The sequence below is a fragment of the Nuphar pumila genome, chromosome 1 (assembly GCF_984573655.1).
Source record: "Nuphar pumila chromosome 1, dmNupPumi1.hap1.1, whole genome shotgun sequence".
Taxonomy (NCBI): Eukaryota; Viridiplantae; Streptophyta; class Magnoliopsida; order Nymphaeales; family Nymphaeaceae; genus Nuphar; species Nuphar pumila.
This window is the reverse complement of record NC_143249.1, coordinates 175,975,291-175,999,576: the sequence shown is the minus strand read 5'-3', so window position 1 is coordinate 175,999,576 and position 24,286 is coordinate 175,975,291. Positions and strand designations below refer to the sequence as shown.

Below are 24,286 nucleotides of genomic sequence, written 5' to 3'. Positions count from 1 at the left end.
AACCTTTCAAGAGCCTCAGTTGGGAGGTGAAAGTAGAGTCAATATGTATATCGAAATAGAAGCCCTCCAACCATTAAAGGATCTACATCTCTTATTGGGGCAGTTATTTCATGTTTTTCTCCTTTGGGTATAACTCTTTAGTTTTTAGATTTTGGTTCATCTTTTCATATAACTCCAAACATTGATTTCTTTTTTGAATGTTAGTGATTCAAAAACTTAAACCGCCAATGGGATTTGTCTTAATATTAAAGAGATAGGAAACTTTGAAAATATCAATGGTTTTTGTGTGCCTAATGTTAGATTTATTCCAAAATTAAACCTAAACCTACTTTTTGTTTTATAAATCACAGACCATGATTGTAAAGTCACCTTCTCATCATATGGTTGTTACGTGCAGGGTCGTCAGTCAGAAAAGTTGATTGGGAAAGATCATAGAGAATGAGGCCTCTACGTCATGGATTGTAAGATATATTAAGAATTCCAGCAACAAAGGACTCTTATCATCCTCTACCTCTTCTTTAAATTTAATATAGCATATACCGACTCTAATTGGGGATGGGACTCAAATAATCTTCTCAACTATTGGTTTTTGTGTGTTTGTAGATTTCTTAATTTCATGAAAATACAAAAAGCAACAAAAAAGTGTCCCTATTATCATGACATGGCATCTACCACTTCGGAGCTTGTGTGGTTGAGAAAACTAGTGGAGGACACGAGAGTTCGCATGATGAAGCCATTCAAGTTGGGTTGTGATAACAAGAGTGATATTTGCATAGCGGACAAAACCATACATTTCAAAAGAGAACCAATCATATAAAGATATGTTGCCACTATATCCGTTAAGAGTTATTGAATAAAACTATTTCTTTATCTTACATGAATTCGAAACATCAATAGGTGGATTTCTTTACTAAGGCTCCTCCTCCTAGATTTCATTCTCTTAGCAAACTTTTGGTTGTTACACCATGAGTTTGAGGGAGAGTGTTAAATATTGTACTTTTTCATATATATATTATTTGTATATATGTATAACTATAATAGACTCTACTTAGGGCTAGATGTATTTTTATTTTTATTTTTGTTCTCATTTTATTTATTTTTTGTATTTCAAAGTAGCTAGAATTGACGGTTAGTCTTGTTCTCCTTTGTATATATAATGGGATCTCCGCATTCTACTTTTTAAGCATTCTTCTTGATGATTTTTCAAGTAAATAAAATATTAGTTTTTACATTGTGAGTGTGCTCTTGTGCTCTTGTGAGTGCCTTGTTGAACTTGTGTTCTTGCCCATAAGTGGCATTAAGAACCATTTCATTACAATAACCACTTAAGTAAGGGCCATCCTGATTTTTGTATATTGGAAGGTAACAGCCATGCATCCAAGCAAGCACTTAAAATATCAACATGAAAACTACACGAGTCTCCTATATACCTAGAATAGCAAAGGCCAAACAATGTGCGCAGTGATGACGAGAAAGACTGTTACCAGTTCTCAGTTTCTCTTGAAGATTTTATAAGGATACTGCAAATATATGTGTAAATCCAAGGAAATATCATGCATTTAATATGTTGACATTCACTGCAATTTCTTAAGGTCTCCAAATGTCCTAATAAAATCCAATGGTACAACACACAAGACGGTAAAGTAATCGCTAGTTCCTTGGGCTTGTAGGGAAAAAAAATATTGGTCCATAGCCCCCTTACCCACATTGGCAAATTTGTGAAATGAAGTTACCAAAACCGCAGCACAGAAAAGATGAATTGAGCTCAATGATCTTAACAATTAGACATCTAAATATACTTAAGGGTCAAACTATCAGGTTGACAGGGTAGAAACTTACGATCTGTTGCAGAGGTCATTTTGGCCTCAAATATTACTCAAATAAATTACATAAGGGCTCTAAAATCAAGCCCCGGATGTGTAGAATACGATAGTGTCCTTATTTGTATTTATTGGACTCGTATTCACCGAGTTATCAATTTTTTTCCCAAACATGTCTGGTCCAAAACGTGAACAACATAATAGGGATTTAAATACACAAATCCTTAATTAATCAATGTTAAGCATGGCATAAAAACTAGTCTAACATGCTTATTAATTAAACTAACATGATCACAGTACAATACAACCATTAAACATAAATTTTCTATGCTAAATTACATGATTTTGAGCAACCATTCATGATTCATGAAAATAACACATAAGATCCAATTTAGACATACTTCTTAACAAAATCCTAATCAATCAAGCACCATTCACATACTAACATGGTTTGTAATCATGAATTTAAAGATCTAAACAGCCTAACTATGCTCTTTTTACATGGATCAAAATACAAATTAAAACGCATAAACCGATTTCATTAGAACTCCTTTTCTAAAAACTGGTTTTTCACAAAATACTTTGATGATGTGTCAGATCTCTTTTATTCCTTCTTATCTTTAAAGATCAATTTCCTTTTTGCCTACAAAAAGTAAATTGATCTATTTGTTTCAAAAGTTAAAACTAGATAGACACAGTGTCATTCCTTTGTGCAATTGCAGGCCATGATTACAAATTTAGCTGGAACAGCACCCAATTGAATATCTCTTTGCCAGGTCAAGCTAGGGGTTTGCATACAGCCATTTGCTCAACTCTTTGAAAAAGGGCAAAACAAGGAGCTAAAGACAAGGGATATTTTGCTTGGAAGTTTAAGAGCAAATGGTCAATAAGGATAGAAGGCAAAGAAAAGGACTATAATGGAAACCTAAACATGTGTAAAAATGGCATTGAATTGGTTCCTTATGTCATTTGTTGATAATGATCTTCTAGACATAAGTTCGCCCCTTTCGGCCTTAATGAAACAGACACCAAATTGTTATCATCAACCCTTGCCACCATATTGATTAGGTGAGACCCTACATGGAAAGACATGTCGACAGTTGAGGAGTAACTGATTTTAGGAATTAATGTAATTCTGAAGCACAGAATCCACCAAATTAGGACATCCACAAGGATAACTGTCAAAAGGTTCAGATTCAAGAAGCATTCGGCAAGTTAGGATAACCTGCTACAGCCTACATTAATATTGACTGCAGTCTTAAGTAGTTAGGTTGCAGCCTCATTGTCACAATCATTGTTTTCTTTCTCAGAAAAAAAATTATTTTGTGTAGGAGAGAGAGAGAAGCTGCCAAATGTGGTTAATAACAAATATTTCATTGCCAAATTTCCTAGTCAATTTGCATAAATACACATCTCAGAGTTGGAAATAAAAAACTTTGGAAGTTGAAAAGACCAACCAGATTTCAGTCTAGGCCTTCCAGCTTTCATAGTCTCAGTTACTTGAGGTAACCAAGGAGTTGAAAAAAAAAAAGAAAACTATAGTGCACCTTTACTGCAATAGAATCCATCTACACGGTGAATCTTTGTAAGCAGCTGATTAGGAACTATAAGAATACAATAATGAACCATGACCACAAACAACGAATCAACACCTCTTGGTTTCCCATTCCCTACCCTAACCTGCGATCATCTTAACCAAAGAAAAAAGGTATAATACCTGCAAGAAGTCCTCCTGTTGAAAGGGATCTACTCCTGGAGATGGATACCATACCTATAAGAGAAGGTTTTAAATTAAGAACCTTATTATATAACTAAAATGAATAATGAAGGAAAAATATTCTAAAAACAATGAGTAATTCCTTTTTTTCTCCATCTCAATGGAATTAGGTTATAAGCAGCAGCTGCAACATCACCATTTAGCTCAAATCTCATCCAGAGGGATCAGTTGTCTAATTCATTAGACTAGGTTGCCAATCAGACTAATGGACTCAAGTAATAAAGTGGATGTTAAAAGTAATCCAGCTGATGGCAACTTATCTGAAGCTTACAGTATGACTCCTATATATTTTCTTTCTGTGAGATTTATTACACATATTTCTTGATCAGTAGGGATCGTTCCTAACTCCAGCATTGACCGCACAAAAAAAAGTACTAGAAAAACCACAGGAACACCCAAGATATGGAAGCTTAAAATTACTATAACACAGTACCTGCATTCCACGGTGACCATAATCTAACCAAGAAACCTCCTCAATCAGATTGGATTTATCTTCTGTTTGCCCACACGTCACCCAAAATAGTTCAACTGAGTCTGTTAGATCACGCTCACTTCCATCATCCATATCAAGCAATGAAAGCTCTCCACTTGCACGCAATATTAAGCACCTGCATCATGCAGAACTGATGGCCCATTTTCATGGTGAAAATAAGATATCATAACCAAATAGAAATAAAAGAGCATGCATACCTAGTTGGTTGTCTATATAGAAAAGAAGCAGACAAGCAATTGTTCTTCGTTGTAACACCCTCTCTTGGTAAAGGGTCAGGGATGAAGCGCATTGCTGCCGGATGCTTTTTTACGGTCATGATTGATAGCTCTCGCACTTTATGAAGCTGTTTGTCATTTTATTAATTCCCAAAGTTAAAAGCATGCAAGCTTTACATACAGACACAACATGAAAAAAGGAAAAATTGCTTTTCATTTTCACGTTTCCCTTTGAAAAAATGGCCACAACTTTCTTTACCAAAACCAGCTTCAGTTTGTCTCTCAAGAAACTGCCGTGCTGGCGTGCTGATATTATTGTCATACCAATACTGGTGTACAATATGAAGTTCAGATTTAAGAAAATAGTCAGGGTCATCCATTTGAATGCGAGGACACTCAAGACCAAGAGCAGTTTTAAACATCAAGAGCCAAATGCAGGCTTATGCTATTTTTGGTGCTCCACATTCAATTTTCCAAATATTGCTCCAAACTTCTTGCTGCCTCATGGATAACCCTGAAATGATGTAAATGTGGAGATAATTTTTTCAGGTGTGCTTGCATGTATAAAGGTTTCTACCTCTAAAACAGGGTTGCTAGAAGGTGATAACTCGCCCATTGTTTTTGCGTGGAAAATGTGAACATCGAAAGGATGATAAGTGACAAGTATGCAATCTTGGCATACATCCATGACCAATGGCTTCCCAAGCAATGTTTTGCGACACAGTAAGGAGCTCTGATCAAGATGATATCTCGGATAGAAAAGCAACTCATAACTGCAAAAGGAAAAAATGATCTAATTTTGTTATACATCATTCACATGAAAGTCAAGATGATAAAATACAAAAACAGAATCATTCCACAGCTTATAGAATAAGAGTATGGTCATAACAATATGAGAAGTTATAAATAGAGCATATTTAACACATCATCAATATTGTCCATGCAATGAATTACAAGCTATATTTACAAATGATGAAAACATAGGAAAAAACTCTTAGACATTATCAGGGGAAAGGATATATTTAACAAGAGTTCCAAACTTGTTCTTCTGATTAGGGCGACAATCCTACTCCCCAAATCTAAAACTGCAATCTGTCACATGGGTGCGGGTGCGGGTGCGGCAAAAATATAAAAAATTATATATATATATATATATATATATATATATATATATATATATATATATATATAAAGTCCAAAAGTTGGACATAAATGACCCTGGGTGCGTTGACTGCACCCAGGGTCAGGTTGACCGCATCGGGTGCGGGTGCGGCACCTAGTTGGAGAGTCCCTGTGACATAGCCTGCAATCTATACCTTGCATACATTCTCATAATGCTCAAGCATTTTGTTTTAAGTAATTCATTATGCACCCTCATCCTTAGTCGGAGCCTAGACAGAAGACCCCTAAAAGGACTAGTCGGGGCCTAGGCGGGACCAAAAAAATAAAACATCAAGAAAAACAAAAATATTATAATAAATATTTAAATTTTGTAACAAACATATGATTGTAACTATGAATAAAGTGTGTTATTCAATGTAACATATTGCAAAATTCATAAAATTGCATAACATTGATATATATATAGAGAGAGAGAGAGAGGGACAGCATTTGCTACCCTCATCGGTAAGGAACACCCTAGTTACTACTCGTAGGGGAAAGTTGTACATGTATATATATTTTATTTATAATGATGTAATAGGTAAATATCCATTAGGGGTATTTTGTTATTTCAGTCCTTCTAATAGGTTGTGCCCATTAGGGGCACATTTTTTTTTCTTTTTATCCTTTTCTGTTTTTATAGGGACTATTTAGTCAAATACAAAATAGAGTCGTTGGATTCTTTTTTGACTAGTCAATATATAGAGTTGACTAGTCAATAGAGTTGTTGAACTGTGTCAATAGAGATGTTAACAGTCCAACAACTTTATTGAGGTATCCCTCTCTCTTGTATGTGCATAAATAGGGGCTTTTATCTTCCTTTCATTTCTTAATGCTTCTCTTAAGCATTCATGCTCAATAAGATGAATATTTTTTATGTTTTGTGTCCTTCTCTTTAGTTCTTTAATGTCTTGAATGCTTGTGTTGAGCCTTTGTGTTCTTGTATTGTCCCTTAGTTAGACTTATGTATGTGCATGTGCATTTTGTATTTAGGCCCTCATTTTGTATTTTTGCATATTTCATTACATGGTATCAAAGCCAAGAAATCCTTCTTAGTATTTTGCCTCTTTTGGGTCTTGGGATTCTTTGGTTCGAGTTCGTGCTTTGTGAAGGATTCCTAATCGTTTTGTAGCTTGGATTCAAGAAAAAACTTGATCTAGTATGTATCTTATATCTTTAAGTGTTACTTGTGCTATCTATCTCATGCATTATGCATGAGAAATCACTCATTTTTCTTATTTTTGAAAAAATATTTGCTATTTTTATAAAAGAACGAAAATCTTTAAATGTTTTTTAAAAAAATTATTGTTGGATTTATTTTTATTAAATATTTTATAAGGTTTATAATATTTGTTTGATCTTATGAAATTATATATGTTCATGTTTTTATGAGATCTAGTTTGAATCTTAGTTTTTCTAAACTTGCTTTATTTGATATGTACGTATATGATCTAGTATTCTTGAGCATGTATTATTAGCATTTAGATGCTTTATTTGAACAATTCATGATTATAAATGTCAAATCATATTCATTATTATTGAACTTTGTTTTTTTTCTTTTTGAAAATTTGTCATATATATTAAAATAATTTAAAATGGTGTCGTGTGTCTTTCACAAGTATGATCTTATGAAATTTTGCTTAAATTGTGTTTAATTTCTCTCTTTACTCTTGGTGTATTCTTATATAAAACTTAAAGTAGCTTATGAAGTATTAAAAATTATGATCTAGCTTATGAATAAATAATATTTATATTGATATTTGATCCTTATGCACTTGTGATTGCCTTACATGATGAATGAAATTGTTTATTCATAAGGTATTGAGCATGGGAGTCATTCACTTTAATAAATGCCTTTTGTGGTCCTTTGTGAGACAATAGTTATATTATTGGGTATTTCTCTTATTGATCCTTTTGTGGTTCTTATGATTGTGTTATTTTCTTAGTCTCATGGCTCTTTAATGAAAACTATCTTACATGTTTTGCATGTGACTTAAATATTATGTTTTTATTGCATACTTAGTTTTTTTAATAAAATATTAAGTTGAGAATTATGAGAAACTTTTTTGTGTTTGCCCTTTCTAGGTGTAATAAGTGTTTCCCTCATGGTTTACTTTAGTACTTATCCGTTATTGATGGACATGCTTGTCCACTTACATGATGAATGAAATTGTTTATTCATAAGGTATTGGGCATGGGAGTCATTCACTTTAATAAATGCCTTTTGTGGTCCTTTGTGAGACAATAGTTATATTATTGGGTATTTCTCTTATTGATCCTTTTGTGGTTCTTATGATTGTGTTATTTTCTTAGTCTCATGGCTCTTTAATGAAAACTATCTTACATGTTTTGCATGTGACTTAAATATTATGTTTTTATTGCATACTTAGTTTTTTTAATAAAATATTAAGTTGAGAATTATGAGAAACTTTTTTGTGTTTGCCCTTTCTAGGTGTAATAAGTGTTTCCCTCATGGTTTACTTTAGTACTTATCCGTTATTGATGGACATGCTTGTCCACTTAGATCTTTGGTGGACATATGTGTTCTTTATTAAAGACTCTTGATTCATTGCATTCTTGTTATTTATAAAAATATTAATTTTTATATTGTGGCCTCTTTGGTGTATACCCTTAGTGCCTTAATCTGTCACTTGCATATATTCTTAAATGTGTTCCTATGCATATCTTATGTGATTCTTCATAGCTTTTGTATAAGATATGTGGTTTTAAATTATTAAGATTATTGCATATACATGAGTTTTTGAGCTCTTTGTGAGTATCCATGATTAATTATACTTGTGTATGCACTTGGTTTTTTACATGGTTCTTTGAGAATCTCTATATATGTTTTGACCTTCTTTAATGTTATATGTCATTATTGTTTCATAGTAGACTTGTAACCTAGATTGAGTTATCTCTCTGTATAACTTGTTTATATTTAACTATGCATATGATTACATTGCATATGATTGCACTATATTCATTCTAAGTTTTCATCTATCATTATTGGATTTGATTTGAAATTTTGTTTTTTCAAATCAGTTTTTATATATGAACTTATTTATTTAGAAATTGATTTTCGTGAGTATTTATTGCCTTTTTATGGCATTTGTTTTGTCCATCACAGATTTCTTATATGACACATCTTTTGTTTTTGGCCTTGTTGCTTTTGTTGAACCATAGTTGCTTGTTGGAGTGAGTTGTGTGCACCTCGGATTTGTCAGTTTAGATTGTCAGCTTATAATTTGGCTCTAATTGGCATTTGTTTGATCTTTGGTTTTGTGAGTGTATTATATCACTCATTTGGATATTTGGCCATTTGTATTATGGATGCTTATAATTATGTTTATTTATAATGGCTATCTATTTTTGAAACCATGGTGTTCGAAAGATTGTAAAATTTAATATTTCAGCCTTGATTTATAATTTGTTCCTCGCCTTCTTGATGATATTAGTTTGTTTTAATTATAAGCTCTCTTACCTGGAATGTTTTCTCCTATTATGCCTTTTATTTAAGTATCATTTTATATAGACAAGAGATGGTTTTAAAATGTGGTGAGTTATGTGCACCCATTGGTTATTCACACTTTTTTGTGTTTGTTTTGCCCACATGTGACATTTTGATTATGCTCTTGTTCTAGTAGTTGATACACTTGTTTAAGTGTTATTTTATATAGACAAGAGATGTTGGTTATTCACGTTTTTTGTGTTTTTAGCTCATTAGTGGCATTGTGATTATGCTCTTGTTCTAGTAGATGATACACTTGTTTAATTGTCATTTTATATAGACAAAAGATGTTGGTTATTCACACTTTTTGTGTGTTTTTTTAGCCCATTAGTAGCATTGTGATTATGCTCCTGTTCTAATAATTGATACACTTGATTTTTGAAGTTTCGAGGTTTAGTAAGGTGATTGCTTGTGGTGGTCGAACTATTGTTGAGATTTGCAAATATCATTCTTTTTGTTGTGTGGGATTTTTAAAATCACGCCATAAAATTTTTAAATTTTTTCTACTTGTATCAAAAAATGTTTATTGAAAAAATTTTATGCATTTTGTGTGCATTTCATTAATAATAATTTTTATATATTAAAAATAATGTTTGGTCCTTTGTGCTTAAACTCAATCTAGGTTCTGTGAATGAATCCTAATGAGTTGTGATTAGTGAGATTGCTCTCTTTCATTATTATGTTCGTTAAATATGCTTTAATTGCATGTTGGATATATATGTGTTTTATATTAATTATCTTGTTTACATTCTTGTATGCATGAATTTAATTATCTTCTCTTTTCTTAAGGGATCTTTTTGTTATATTTTATATGCATATTGTCGGTGAAGATTTGTTATTTTATTTGAAATGTTTTTCTAAAAATCCTTGGGATATTATTTATGCATAATTTTTTATCGTTTTTTTATGATTTATATGTCCGTTAGCGATCAAATTCTCCTATGATCAATATAAATGTTGTTCTTGAAAAAAAATGTTGATTTTGGGTTTATGGTTGGATTTTATAAAAATTTATCCTTGAGGTATGCTCCTCTTATCTTTCTTAATGATTATCTAATATTTTTCTTGCTTACAATATATTTGTTTTAAAAACTTTATAACTATTGGGTTAGGATATTTTTTTTGTGTAATTGGAACATTTGTTTTGTTCTCTTTACAGGTTCTTAAAGATGTGATGGATTGAGAAAGGAATATATATGATGCATCATATCATGAAGATGGAGATAGTCGATGAAGGCGTTTGGGGACGATCACCGATGAAGGCTTGTATTTGCAAAATTCTCTAATGTGACATAAAGATGGAGACTTTCAATAAAGACACTTGAAGACTTTGATTCTTCTCGTTGATTCTTTTTGTATTTTCAAACTTTCGGTATATTACACCGTAAGTTTGAGGAAGAGTGTTAAGTTGTATATATATATATATATATATATATATATATATATATATATATATATATATATATTTATTATTTATAATGTAATAGGTAAATACCCGTTAAGGATATTTTGGTTATTTCAATCCTTGTAATAGGTTGTGCCCATTAGGGGTACATTAATACTTTATCTTTTTTTGTTTTAATATAGACTATTTGGTCAAATACCAAATAGAATTGTTGGGTTCTTTTTGGAATAGCCAACCTAGAGTTAATTAGTCAAATAGAGTTGTTGGAACAATCCAACAACTATATTTATAGTTGTTGGAACAGTCAAAAAACTTTATTGAGGTCCCTCTTGTCTGTGTATAAATAGGAGCTTTATGCTCTTTCAATTCTTAATGCTTCTCTTAAGTATTCATGCTCAATAAGATGAATATTTTTTATGTTTTGTTTTCTTCCCTTTAGTTCTTTAATGTCTTGAATAAGCTTAGTACTTGTGTTGAGCCTTTGTGCTCTTGTATTGTCCTTTAGTTGGACTTATGAATGTGCATGTTAACTATGTTTATGATCTTGTAAGCTCTTAGAGGCCCTCATTTTGTACTTATGCATATTTCATTACATTTAGCATGGTCAAAATAGTAGGAATTGACCCTTGATCATAGTTTTTTAGCGTAAAAATATCTTTTTCTTAGGTTTGAAAATTTGGTACATCATAGGTCGTTGATTTTTTAACTCTTGTAGAATCTGACATATGGATCAAAAAAACATGAGGGTAGCAACTAAAGGGTCAGATGTGCTAAAAAAAACAAAGGAAAAATAAAATATTAGATTTTTCACTAAGGGGGTCCTTACCCACGAGGGTAGCAAACATTAATTTTTTTCACTAGGGGGTTTTCTTGCCCACAAGTGTAGAAAACATTACCCCATATATATATATATATATATAAGTGTGTGTGTGTGTAAAACCCATAATTTTTAAGGATTATTAATAAATAAAGAACTCATTTTTTTATCTCTAAATTAGAAATGTGTTTCTAACTTTTGAATTTCATTTCATTTGTTTATTCAAGCCAATCAGGGCATAATTTTTATTTATAGAACTATTTTGGACTATAAATCACTATATATATATATATTATATTTAAATATACTTTTGATGGAGTTTATAAATTATTGGAGTGTATTTGTGTGTTATGTGGCTCTTGATAATGGTTTATAAGGTAATTTGTTATTTTTGGCTAATCTTATTATAATTGACATTTTTTTGAGTTTTTGACATTTGTGATCACACACGAAGGGTTCGTTGTATTTCTTGGGTAGCGGTCTCTACGGACTTCAAAACCCCTCTGTCTTTTGGGTATCGATTAATTGTTTTTTATATTATTAAGGTAAGATACCTTAACTAAACTTATAGAGAGCATGTTTAGGCACTAATTGTGTAAGCATTATGTTGTTGCACTGAATATCTAAATGAATTACAAATACAAGTTATGCTCACACACTTCACTTAGTTGTGGATATCTACAACTCTTTGTAGTTCGGAAATCATGCTTGTCATGATTGTAGTTAGTAGAATATGGAAGTGTGTTTGTTGCAGGTACACCTGTGTGTGGGTTTGAATGCCCGTGCACTTATGAATGTATAATATGTACGCAATGTGTGTTATCATACTTTGGTTTTGGTTTGCGCATACTATGTTGCTTTGTATGTTTGTATGAATTTGATACATGGTGCACATATAACTATTATGAATGTGTGTAAGTCGTGTTTGATGCATACTGCGAATTTTATAAATTGTTTTGAACTTCTATGTCTTGTTTGCTTTAGAAATATATGTGTATGATGTACGGTGGGATGATCAATGAGATTTTGACTTACCTTTATACAATTACATCTAAGGTGATATATCGATTCATGTACTAAAAAATGCATATGACTTTTATCGTGTGTGTAAATCTCGAACTATGTAGGAGTTATGTATGTTGAGGTTTAGTTGCTTCGTATTATGAAATGTGCATGTTCACGTATGCATACATAAAACTCATGTTTTGTTTACGCATGCTTCGAGGTTCAATTTACGAAATGCAATGTTTCTTGTGGTGATGATATGGTACGTAGGATAATATGCTTATGTATGATATGATTTAAATGTCATGTAATATAAAATTATGAAGTTCAATAGTGAACTATGGTTCATGAAACTTTCTTGGTTAAATGTGTGATTTTATGATTTAAGAGACATATGAAGTGATGTATTATGTGATGCATATTGATTGTATACATGTTTGTACTGTGTTGGTGGCTATCGACCCTGAGAGTGGTCAATTGTATTGATGCATGTATCACAATAGTTTTCATTGGATATGGTACTCGTTGAAGAACTGTTCCCAAAGGATTCTCTGTGAGGGTGTGCATGACCAGATCAGGTAATCCAGCTAGAGCGGTAAGTCTCTGTGAGGAAATGCATTGTCCAAAAGCGGGTAGCCCGCAAAAACGGTATATTCTTGTGAAGAAATGCATTGTCCAAGACCAGGCAGACCATTCGTCTAGGGCGGTAACTCCTTGTGAGGTTGTACATTTTCCAGACCAAGTGATCCGGCGTGGATCTTGTAAATCTTTATTATGATTAAACAAAATATTACGATGAATTGTGGTGATCTTCTGAGTTGATTGAGATAACCAGTTATGAATCTATAGATTTGGTTTTTCTGTTATAACATGATTATATGCTGAACTCATATGTGAGAATCAGATCCTTATTGATTTTAGATCTTGATATAAGGTTATGATTGTGACGCTTATGTTAGCGTATAGGTGACACGCCTACAAATGACTAGTTTTGACTTATTAGGTGAATGATACATCGCGTCTACATAGTTTTATTGCAAATGATTGCATTATGATTGTCTGAGTGAATATATCACATCTATGTATCATGATTGATGTGTATCATGAATATCTAACTAAATTACTTAGAATGTATGTGCGTGTGTTTCACGCTGGAATGGTCAAATGTGATTTGACTTGTTGTTTATAAGAATTATGAATGCATATGAAAATGATGCAATGATCTAAATGTCTTATATATATATATATATATATATATATATATATATATATATATATATATATATATATATATATATATGCGATGACTTGTATGACTTGAATACATATAGATTATGCTTTATTGTGTGAGTTAATGTTGAATAGAATATTAAGTGATGAAATGCTTTATGTTCGAATGCTTGAAATGAATGACTAATAGGACGTTGTTCTTTTGTCTATCACCTGACGATTGATGAATAATATATCATGTCTTTACCTTTAAATGCTTGATATATTTTCTTTAAGTTTGAGTTTGGGTTGCTTTACCAGACTTTAGCGAGTCTGACCCCATTTTATGGAGGACAGGTAATGCAGGTAAAGTATAATGAGTAGTTGGAGCATAGGGTTGGTCGAGCTGCATCATCGAGGGTCGACTTTTACCTTGCGATCTTGGTATTCATAATCTTTTCGTTTTAAGTACTTGATAATGTAGAGACTGAAGTATTGTTTTTATACTTTGATTTGAAATAAAATTAAAATTCTTCATATTTCAGTCTTATATTGTATTGTACATGGTTTGAAATGTGTATATCCCGTACATTTTGATTTGATTGTTATCTTTAGTGTAACCTTGCTCAAAGTCTTAACTATTTTTTAAAATTGTTTCCGCATTATAAGATCTGATTTACTTATACTTATCAAAAAAAATTGACCTCAAAATTTGAACAATAATTAAGGTTAAAATTTTGAGGGCATTACAATGTGTGTGAAAAACACAGGGATACATGTAAAGAACAAAAATAGAAAAGAAAAAAAAAGAGAAAAAGGAAAAAGAAGAGGAAGAAAAAAGAAGAGAACGGAAGGGTGAGAGGAGGAAGAAGAAAAAAGAAAAAAATAAGAAGGATCAAAAGAAACAGAAGGAAAAAGGGAAATGAAGAAAAAAAAAAGCAGAAGGTAGAGCGGAAGAAGAAGAAAATAAGGGGAAAAAGAAAAGAAAAAGAAAAAGGGGAGATAAGAAAAAAAAGCATTTAAAGCGAGACGAAGAAGAAAAAGAAAAAAAATGACAACTATGTCCCTAAAGCCTAGGTACTACCTAGGAGGGAAAATAAGGTCCTACTGCTTATAAGCCTAGGTGGTGACCCTGCGCTTAGGTGCCACTTTCGACAACTAAGTTGTCATCACAATACATAGATAGCATGAAAATTCTACATATTGCTTTTGCAGGGTTCTTTCGCTTTTTCTTTTTCTTTTTCTTTTTCTTTTTCTTTTTCTTTTTCTTTTTTATTTCCTGCATCAATGCACTCCAACAGGCAATCACTTTTCTTCTGCTAAAAATTTCTGGCCAATTTACTAGCAAGTGATATCATGTGTTATGATATCTATCATAAATATTATAATATGGTCAATGAATGCCAAGTCATATTTCAACAAAAAAAAATCTCGTTCTAAAATTTTAAATTTTGTCAACAGTACTGACTAATGAAAAACTTGAGCTAAGCCAGGAAGGCTTTCGGTAGTTGACAAAAAAAAAGAGAGAAAAGAGAATGACAAGATAGAGAAAATCAATAAAATAATTTGCTAAGATGTGCAACTAAAAGAACAAGGCAAAGCATGAGAATGGATCATTTTTGTTCAAAAGAGAAGAAAACTGGCTCAGGTAATGAGAAATCAATTGGCAGGTGTCAAAACTATGAGAACATGTGTCACAGACCCGTAGTCAATAAAAAGAAATGAGGATGAAGCATCTCACAGGTTTGAAGAATCATTGTAATTGCAAATAACAACAATCTTTCCAAGCCAAAGCAATCCCTTGCACTGTATTTTCTGCTCCTGGGTAATATCCCCAAAGAGGCGCCATTTTTTATATCTCATGTCATATAAAATTAAGCCACGCAGACCTGCAACTGCCAGGTACATACCATCTTTGCTAGCTGCCACGTTTAAAACTGGCCAATTTTGAGAAATATATGATACCTTGTAAAAATAGACAATAATCATCAAGATTTCTCCATTCAAAATGTAAAAGTAATTCAACATACATTAAGCAGCACATGTTCAGTTTAGATGCCTCACTGGAATATTGAGATGCAATATTTTTAGCTCATCTGTATCTTCTGATTGCACCAGAAGCACCCTGTCTTCACCATAAATCACTTGACGAGCATATGTGGTGCCTGAAACACCTCGGTTGAGACAGCATTTACCAAATGAAAATGCAATAATTCTATCAGATGTCCTCTGCTCTATGGCATAAAGCCTGTAACCATAATCATCCCATTGCACAAAAGATGCCCCACCCATCATGGGTTCATATTTGAAATCCTGACTTGATTTAACCATGGGCGAAGAGGCAGAACTAATTCCAATCTGACGAATAGTACACATCAGACGACACCCTGACGTGGACCACACTGTTAGTCCTCTAAACTTCCATCCAACTGCAAAAGAAGAGTTATCAGGTGCCCAGGATATGCAACTCACTGAACCAGTGTCCTCAACAGAATATCTGTAATCAAAGTGAGCAAAGAATCAAGAAATAGAGTTTGAGCAAATATTCAGAAATTCCACTCAACATGGACAACTTGATAAAGAAATATATATGATTCTTGGAATAATCAAAAGAAAAAAAACTGAAGAATCAATATGGAGTGTCTGAGCATTGAAAAAATTATGGAAAAGAGGTGGAAAGAGGGGTCTTGCACTAAATCATTTATGAAGAATGTTCTTGCCATTCAGTAGATAAGATTATTGTTTAATCCCAGGTGGCACAGTTTCTGTTTCTACAAAATCATTTCAAATGTAAACACGCTTCTTATAATCACTCTCTAGAAAATGGGGAACCATGACAGATAAGCATCTCCTAGGTCATGATGCTTAATTTAGTAGCAATGTTATCCCAAAAAGTTAGAACATCAAAGAACATGAAAGGATTAGCAATTGAGATGATGGTCTCAAGATGGTAACTCACAGAGACATCGAATTTTATATAAATGAAAACCTGTAACAGCCACAGAAAAATGCTCTTCCCAATCAAAATACACAAGCATTATTTAGCATGGATATTTACTAAACAACACGACTGTAGGCATGAATATTTGCACATAAAGCAGCAGAGAACATCTCCGTGCTACTAAAACTTACCCCCAATCAAACAAAGATACAGTGTGTAAAAGTGATGCACTTTCTGACAGGTCATACAATTCAACAACCCCTCTCATACAGCCAACAGCGAGGATTTGTTGATCTGAAGCAATTGAAGCACATACAGCATCAGTTGATCCCAAGCATCTTTCAGTTTTTATCGAATCCGTCAGCCTCAACCCTTTCTTACTGATAGAACATAAAGCAACTGGGCCATCATAATACAGAACAACTAGTAATCTCAACGGCAATGACAGTTCAAGTTGATGGATGGCATAGTTGGATGTTGTACTATGGTGAATATTGCCTTCAGACATGGAAAATCCATTATCCAGAGAAAAGTGTGGTTCTGTATTAACCAAAGGATGGCAATGAAGTTCAAACATGCGGAGAAACTGGATAAACAAATGACATAAAGGGAAGCAATTAGAGGTAAAAAAAACAATTGCGCAACATTGAAAAAAAAGAAGAACGATTAATACATTAACTAAAAAAGTAATAAATGAAAGTCATTTGAGAGATCAAACATTTGCATACCTCTCCTTTCCAGGATATGAGAGACATTACACCAGTTGATAGACCAAGAAGAATGTTATCATTATCGCAAACAAAATTACTTCTGAAAAAACAAATATATACGAAAACCATCAGAATAGTTCTAAATGAGCAAAAAAAAAATTCTCACCAATCAGATTTTTTTTTATTTTACATTGTCAGTTTCTTCCCAGAATAAGGAGCCTTCTCTACAGCCATTATCGATATGGCTGCAAGGAAAAGACCAGAGGATTGCTTTCCTCCAAATACCAATTGTTTTCCAGTAACCTGGATCCTGAATATATAGAGAAAGAACAAAGATGTCTGCAATGAAGATAAATTAAATTAGAGGATAACTCACAAAAGCAGGAAATAACTAAAAGATTAGTCGCTAAACACACCTATGCCATCAATATCTTTCCTTCAAGAAGGTCAGTCTACATCAACCTACTGAAAGTGCATAATGGATAAAAAAGGTAGTAGGATTTTTTTTTCATCAGTGCATCACAAAGCTCGTTCAAACCTTCTACAAGCTAGCACCAGAAGTGCATCAGAAAGTGATACTCTTGTAATCAAAATCAATAGGCAAACTTATAGTACTTTAAACCCCTGAACCTACACAAGTTTGAAAGAAGCTAAAACATCAAGTTGCTTCTGTTAGAAACCTAAGGCATACAGTAAAGCACAAAAACCAAAATCAAACAAACCAAAGACTATGCCTGGACATCTGTTGGCAATCCATTTCTTTGAACCAAATTCCAAACCAATATATCCTGTGTGCATGTATCCATGAAACTTACACCATGTTTCCATTTGCTACACTAGAGTATCTTGTAACCAAATTCCAAACCAATATATCCTTTGTGCATGCATCCATAAAACTTGCAGCATGTTTCCATTTGCTACATTGGAGTCTCCCACAACTCACCTTCCCACTCTAACCAATATGCATTCAATGCCATGGTACTCAGTTTCCTCCTAACACAAAGAAGGTCATAATCTCTAAGCCCTATTTGTCATTTTAATGCTTCTGTGAAATGAGGTGACAGGGACATCTGACAATGAAAAAATTGAAGTGATTTCATTTTAAAAAATAACACTAAAAAGGGAAACAAAACCCATGATGTTCACCGTACAAGCAGGGTTTGCTTCCAATCTTCATCCTTGGGCCCAAATGCAAGCACATTCTGCACTAGGATTCATTTTGGTAGCCCAAACATGAAAATGTTTTGCCTTTATGCACATCCGGTGCACATTTATTCTGATGAATGATGAGAACTGGAGAAACCTTCCTGATTAAAGCTGAAAAATCAGATAATCAGGTAGGAGTGGGACCATTCCTATTTGTCAATTCCTTTGAGACTTACAAAGCAATGGTGCAATACCTCAAGTTGTACCAAATCATTCCAAATTTCTATTTGTGTAAATCCTTCAACTTAACATTTCCACTCACACAGAAAGAAACATCAATCTCTACGGCTCTTAACAGTTTCTTCATAGAGCTGAAGAGACTTAAATGACACCGCCATAAAGGAAGAAGCCAAAAAAGAGATTTCAGTGAAATCTTACCTTAAAAATGAGTGGAACTTTTGGAATAATTAAGTGTGATACCCATGGGTTTTATAAATGCCAAAGTCAAAGTTCCATCAGCATAGAAACTTATCCAGCCAACATCATATGATGCAATTAGGAGCTTTTCCCAAGTAGCACTTCATCCTTTTGTGGGAATCCATGCAAACTGACACTGACAGTCATCCAAGAATACCAATGAAACTTTAGAAGTTTTTTGTCAAATTAATTTAGACAGCCTTCTATAAAACAACAGAGGAGAACTATCAATTTAACAAAAGTCCATGCCTGATCAAAGTCTAGATGCACAAAAGAAACAGATACAGAAGGTAGGAGAACTCGTTTGTGCAGTTAATCTTTCATTTATGATACTGGTTGAAGATATATAATAGTTGAGAATACTGGAAGTGATTACTTTATCTTCCATCACTTTCAAAGAATTTTAGTTCCTATCAAGGTCAGTTCTCTCAGGCAGTAGTCCACCATGAAAGAACCTTGAAAGCTTACACCACCCCATCTTCTTCTCCATCAGAAATCTCAACTAAAGGTAATACAAGTTTGCCTTCATGGCACAAGAGTCACTCCATCTCCTTAATTCCTTTACTATAGTAGTTCACAATCCATACAACACTTGCTTCGAACTCCACTTTTACTCCATCACTAGAGATCTATACAGCCATCTCGACAATTCTGAATGACCTAAAAGATCACATCTAATTTGATAGCTCCACAAGTTTTCCTAACTATTTACTCAGCATCAGCCCATCTCTATAATAACCTTCATTATCAAAGCATGGTTTCAGCACAGCATTATCCAACAATATGCGACAAAAAGGTTTACAGAATCCAGATAGTCCTTCGCAAAATAATAGTAAGAGGTTTACCCTCCACATGTTGTCAGCATGTGAAGTGTGTGTTTCAGTTTCTTGACTAATATAACATAAAAATTCAATAATTCAACTAGTATAAGAAAACTTCCACGATTTCCTTATCATCCCATGCTTTTATTTGAATATAATCCACTGTTTTATAGGATTTATCGATCATAACCAAAAACATCAAATTCAATCTAACTACACCAAATTGGCTCTCAATTCTTTGATTTCATAAATGTGGGCAAAACCAACAAACAAACAAAAAAACAATTCCCACGCAAAAACTACACTGGTTCCAAGGTCTTCCCCCTACTCCACATTGACATTCTCATGTACCATCATACACAACAACACCCACAATGCAAAACCATAGATACTGAAATCTTGGGCGAAATCACAATTCAAGAAAGAAGCAAGACCAGGAACGGAAAGGAAATCGTACCATAACCGCGACTTTCGAGTTGTCGGGACTCCATATTGCCTCGACGTTCTCTCCCTCCCGCTGGACGGAATCCGGATCTCGGAGGAACTTCCCCAATCTCACCCTATGCTGGGCAAGGCCAACAACCCAGTTCCAAAATTTCAGACTATGAAGACGATTTTTCAACGGGAACGGCGGCGAAGACACCGAGATTGAGGGATAAACGAAAAGGGTTGCTAATTCAGTACCTGAGAAGAGCTCCAGAGCTCGAGGTGGGAGGGGGAGACGACGAGTAGTAGGGCGTTGGAGACCTTGAGGTAGACGATGCGGGTGGAGGCGGGGCAGAGGCCGGGCTCCAACTGGATCACTTGGGGCCATCCATACGCCATCGACATCTTCTCCTTCCCTTCTTCTCGATCCCTTCGGGATCATGACATGGAATGCAGAGGGGGAAGGAGTTGCAGATCTCTCTCTCTCTCTCTCTCTCTCTCTCTCTCTCTCTCTCTGTGTGTGTGTGTGTGTGTGTTAAGGGTAGGATTTGGTCCGGATCTCCAGTATGGGCGAGGACCAAATCCTGCTCTGAGGTGCTGGTACCGGCCTACCAGGTCCAGATTCGAATCCTGCTGAACCTGGTTTAGGCAGGACCAGATCTGGCTTGCATCCAAATGGCGAGAACCATACCCGATTAATGGTAAAACCTATGTTTTCTTAATACTTTTCGATGTAAAACTCCCAAATCTTAATTGGATCTCAAGGTGTACCCGGATCTTTTTATGAGCTTGCATAGCAGGCCTGGTTCTATTTACCACTTGGATCGTGTAGGTCCTAGTAATTGGTTAATCGTGCTCATTCCGGTAGGTTCAATGTCGCAAATCTCAATAGTCACAGGTTTTTCTCAACAAGTGGAAATCTCACAAATTTCTAAAATTTGTTTTCAGAGAATTTTTCAAAATTTATTAAAGTATCCTTTTTTGGATAACCGGAGAAAACCATACGCACTCATTCACAAGTTCATTGATGTAAAAACCAATGTTGTCAGTATCGGCCGATACGTATCGTATCTGCAGAAAATTGACAATATGCCATTTTTTAATAAATGTAAAAAAATACTTAAAAATATTTTAAAATATTATTTTAATGGGTTTAACATGTGTCAGGTTCTAATTGACATGTAATATTTTTTAATTATTTTTTGGCTGATTCAGAATGATTCACTTGAGTATCGATATCGGTCACCGAATCTTTGGCCAAAAGATACAAAGCCGATACTGATACTGACAACATTGGTAAAAAACCTCAGATCCATAAGGGAAAATCTTACAAATTAATCTTCCAAAGAAATTTCATAGGAAATTTGTGAAGTCTAAAATTAACTAAAAATAAAATAAAATTTTGAACGTCAGAAATCAAGAGCCCAATAAACTTATGTTAGAAGTCATAATAGGCTTGAATGAATTTCCTGGTAGGAATTCATCTTAAAAAATAAAATTTCCTGCTAGAAATTCAGAAAAAAAAACGTTAAAAGGACTTTTAATGAAATTATTTAAAAAGGACACACTATTAGAAAAAAAAAAGTTCTGCCTAATTTTATTCATCTTTGTTTCAAAAGGACATGCTTGATTCTAAAATGATCACTTTGTTGGCTGTTACCTAGGGCATGTTCGCAGTTGTGATTCTTGGATTTCTCAAGATCCCATGACTGTAAATCATAATCACAACACTTTCTCAAGGTTGGTGAAACATGAGAAAAGGAGAAGTTGTGATTGTGATTTCTCAAGATCCCATGACTGTAAATCATAATCACAACACTTTCTCAAGGTTGGTGAAACATGAGAAAAGGAGAAGTTGTGATTGTGATTTCTCAAGATCCCATGTCTTGAATTTTATGAAAGTTGGTCACAAGATTGAACTTGTAACTTCTACTTTCTCAGAATGATTGTTTAATGACCAAAGCAAACATGCCTCTAGTCATGAGAAATAAATGAAATACCTTCCACATTTATTTCTTAGACAAAATAGCATAAAAATGAGACATTTTATTAACAAAACAAGTTGTATAATGTACTAGCCAAAAAAGGGCAATTTTTGTTAAAATAGCTGATAAATTGACAGCTTTGTGTATCTGCTAGTACAAATTTTTATTAAAACCAAACAGGCCGAGCTCTAAACGGACCTAGGCCGGCCCAATGCCCACCCCTAGGTGTAAGCCAGTAACAAATAACCATACCATGGTAACTGTGGCTAGATTAACTTGAGTGGGACGCCTTTTTGTGTCACCCACTTTGGTGACCATTTTCTATTAAAAAAAACTAGCTTGGTACCATTTTATTTTTTGGTAGTTTAATTGCTTGCTGCTAATCAAACGCTACCACTTCACTTTTTTTTTTTATAATCCAAGGGAAAAACCCTCTCATCACCAAGCATACATTAGCTGGCCTCCGGATGGTAAAACCCTTGAGGTCCCCTGCCCATCAGAGAGTACACCCATAGTGACAAACATTTTTTGGGCAAAATCTTGTTTGTCAAAAACTCGTGAGAAATTGAAAAAATTTCATAAATCTCGCATTTTTTCTGTAAAATCTTGGCAAAAAAATAAAAAAATTATTTTTATAAGAAAATATTAATAAAAATTATAAATATACAAATTTTTCACAATAAATAGCCATTTAAAACAGAAATATCACATTTAAATTGTGGTATTTATGTTTTTTTATAAATCTCACAATATTTTGAAAATGTCGCAAAAAAATGCTTTTTTAAACTTTCAAACAATTTCTCACAATATTATAATGAGATTTTCATAAATCTCACGATATTTGTTACAGAGAGTACACCATGCTTTGTCCTCCATCACAAAAATTGCTACATTGAATGCTGCTAAAAATTAACTTATAATAAACTGTGGATGATTGAATCTCTCTCTCTTAGATATCAACCCCAAATGGGTGATAGCCCTTTGTGTTCATAATTCCTTGGTCTCACTCATGGCATCAAATCAATATATTCTAGTAAGGAAGATTTGAATACTAATCTCATCAATATAGTCTACACAATGTTGTCTGTATCGGTATCAGCCCTGTATTGTTTGACCAATGATTTAGGTGAATCGGCCGATACTGATACTCAAATGAATCATTTTGAATAAACCCAAAAATAATAAAAAAATATTATGTGTCAATCAGAACATGACACATGTTAAAGCCATTAAATTTTTGCATTAAATTCTAGATCCAGATCCACTCTGATGTCAAATCTGATCACTTAGGTTTTTCAACTGCAACTCTGATTGGATCTTGGATCCAATAGTCCCGATCCAAACCTTTTTGCGATAGCTTGGCATAAGTGTAGCATATATGCTGGAAAGTCTTGGATTTGGATTAAACTTAACTAAATTTACTTAGTTGTGGATCCACTTTAGGTACCCGTGATATGATTTGAGTTTAGATTCAAACCTTGATCTAGTTCGTATTAAAAAATTGAGGTCTTCGTTATCTCAATTTTTTCAATGTACCCTTTCAACTCCATATATATATATATATATATATATATATATATATATATATATATATATATATATATATATATATATATTCTCTAAAAACTTGACTAACTTAGTCTAGACCGAGTTGGTTTGACTCAACTGAGAAGACCGAGTCGGTCTACCCTGAATATAGGTCGGGCTCGGTCTGTCAAGAAAACAGATCCGACTTGGTCTGTCCAAACCTTGTGAGTCTGCCAAAGAAAATCTGACCCGACTCGATCTGTTCAAACGGAGTCGATCTGTCAACATAAATCAGATCTAACTCAGTTTATTCAAACCAAGTTGATTTATCGCTAATACACAGACCCAACTTGGTCTGTCCAGACCGAGTTAGTCTGTCATATGTGTCCTTTTTTTTCAGTCGATACTTGTCGGCGATGAGGGCAGAGGGCAGGACCTCCTATGCCTCCTCATTGTGGACGGCAAGCGGTCCGTCACCCCATTCCTTCTCCTTTTTTTTTGTCTCCAGCAACCTACCGATTGTCGGTAGCGATAGCAGATGGAAACCCTCTCTGTTATACCCCTTTTATGAGAGGCAAGGACAAGGTTCTTTCTGTCCCTGTGTCTCTGCAACTCGTCGACAGCCTCGCGGTTGCCGACGTCTTGTTCTTTGAAAAAGAAATAAGAGAGAGAGTGCGGAAACGAGACTCACTTGTGGTCGGTGGTGGCTACGCCTTCTCTTCTTCTCCCTCTAAGTCTCTCTCTCTCTCTCTCAAGTTGTTGAACCAAATGGGGAGAGAGAAGGAGCACCCATGGCTTTTATAGCCATGGGTGAGAGGTATCTATTATCCCCCTCACCCATCT

General features: G+C 33.9%; 1 protein-coding gene across 1 annotated transcript in view; it reads right to left on the bottom strand.

Moving 5' to 3' along the window:
* Positions 1-20,468, bottom strand: part of LOC149851354 (uncharacterized) — an 87,741-nt gene extending 67,273 nt beyond the window's left edge. The window contains exons 1-11 of the mRNA XM_090000342.1: positions 20,190-20,468; positions 19,963-20,070; positions 17,252-17,400; positions 17,080-17,161; positions 16,543-16,937; positions 15,475-15,907; positions 15,152-15,375; positions 4,883-5,078; positions 4,288-4,433; positions 4,031-4,205; positions 3,538-3,591 (exon numbers count right to left, since the gene is read on the bottom strand). Of these exons, the coding sequence (XP_089856468.1) occupies positions 3,538-3,591; positions 4,031-4,205; positions 4,288-4,433; positions 4,883-5,078; positions 15,152-15,375; positions 15,475-15,907; positions 16,543-16,937; positions 17,080-17,161; positions 17,252-17,400; positions 19,963-20,070; positions 20,190-20,336 (2,109 nt within the window). The 5' untranslated portion in view covers positions 20,337-20,468. The remainder of the gene's footprint in view (positions 1-3,537; positions 3,592-4,030; positions 4,206-4,287; positions 4,434-4,882; positions 5,079-15,151; positions 15,376-15,474; positions 15,908-16,542; positions 16,938-17,079; positions 17,162-17,251; positions 17,401-19,962; positions 20,071-20,189) is intronic.
* Positions 20,469-24,286: the final 3,818 nt, after the last annotated feature.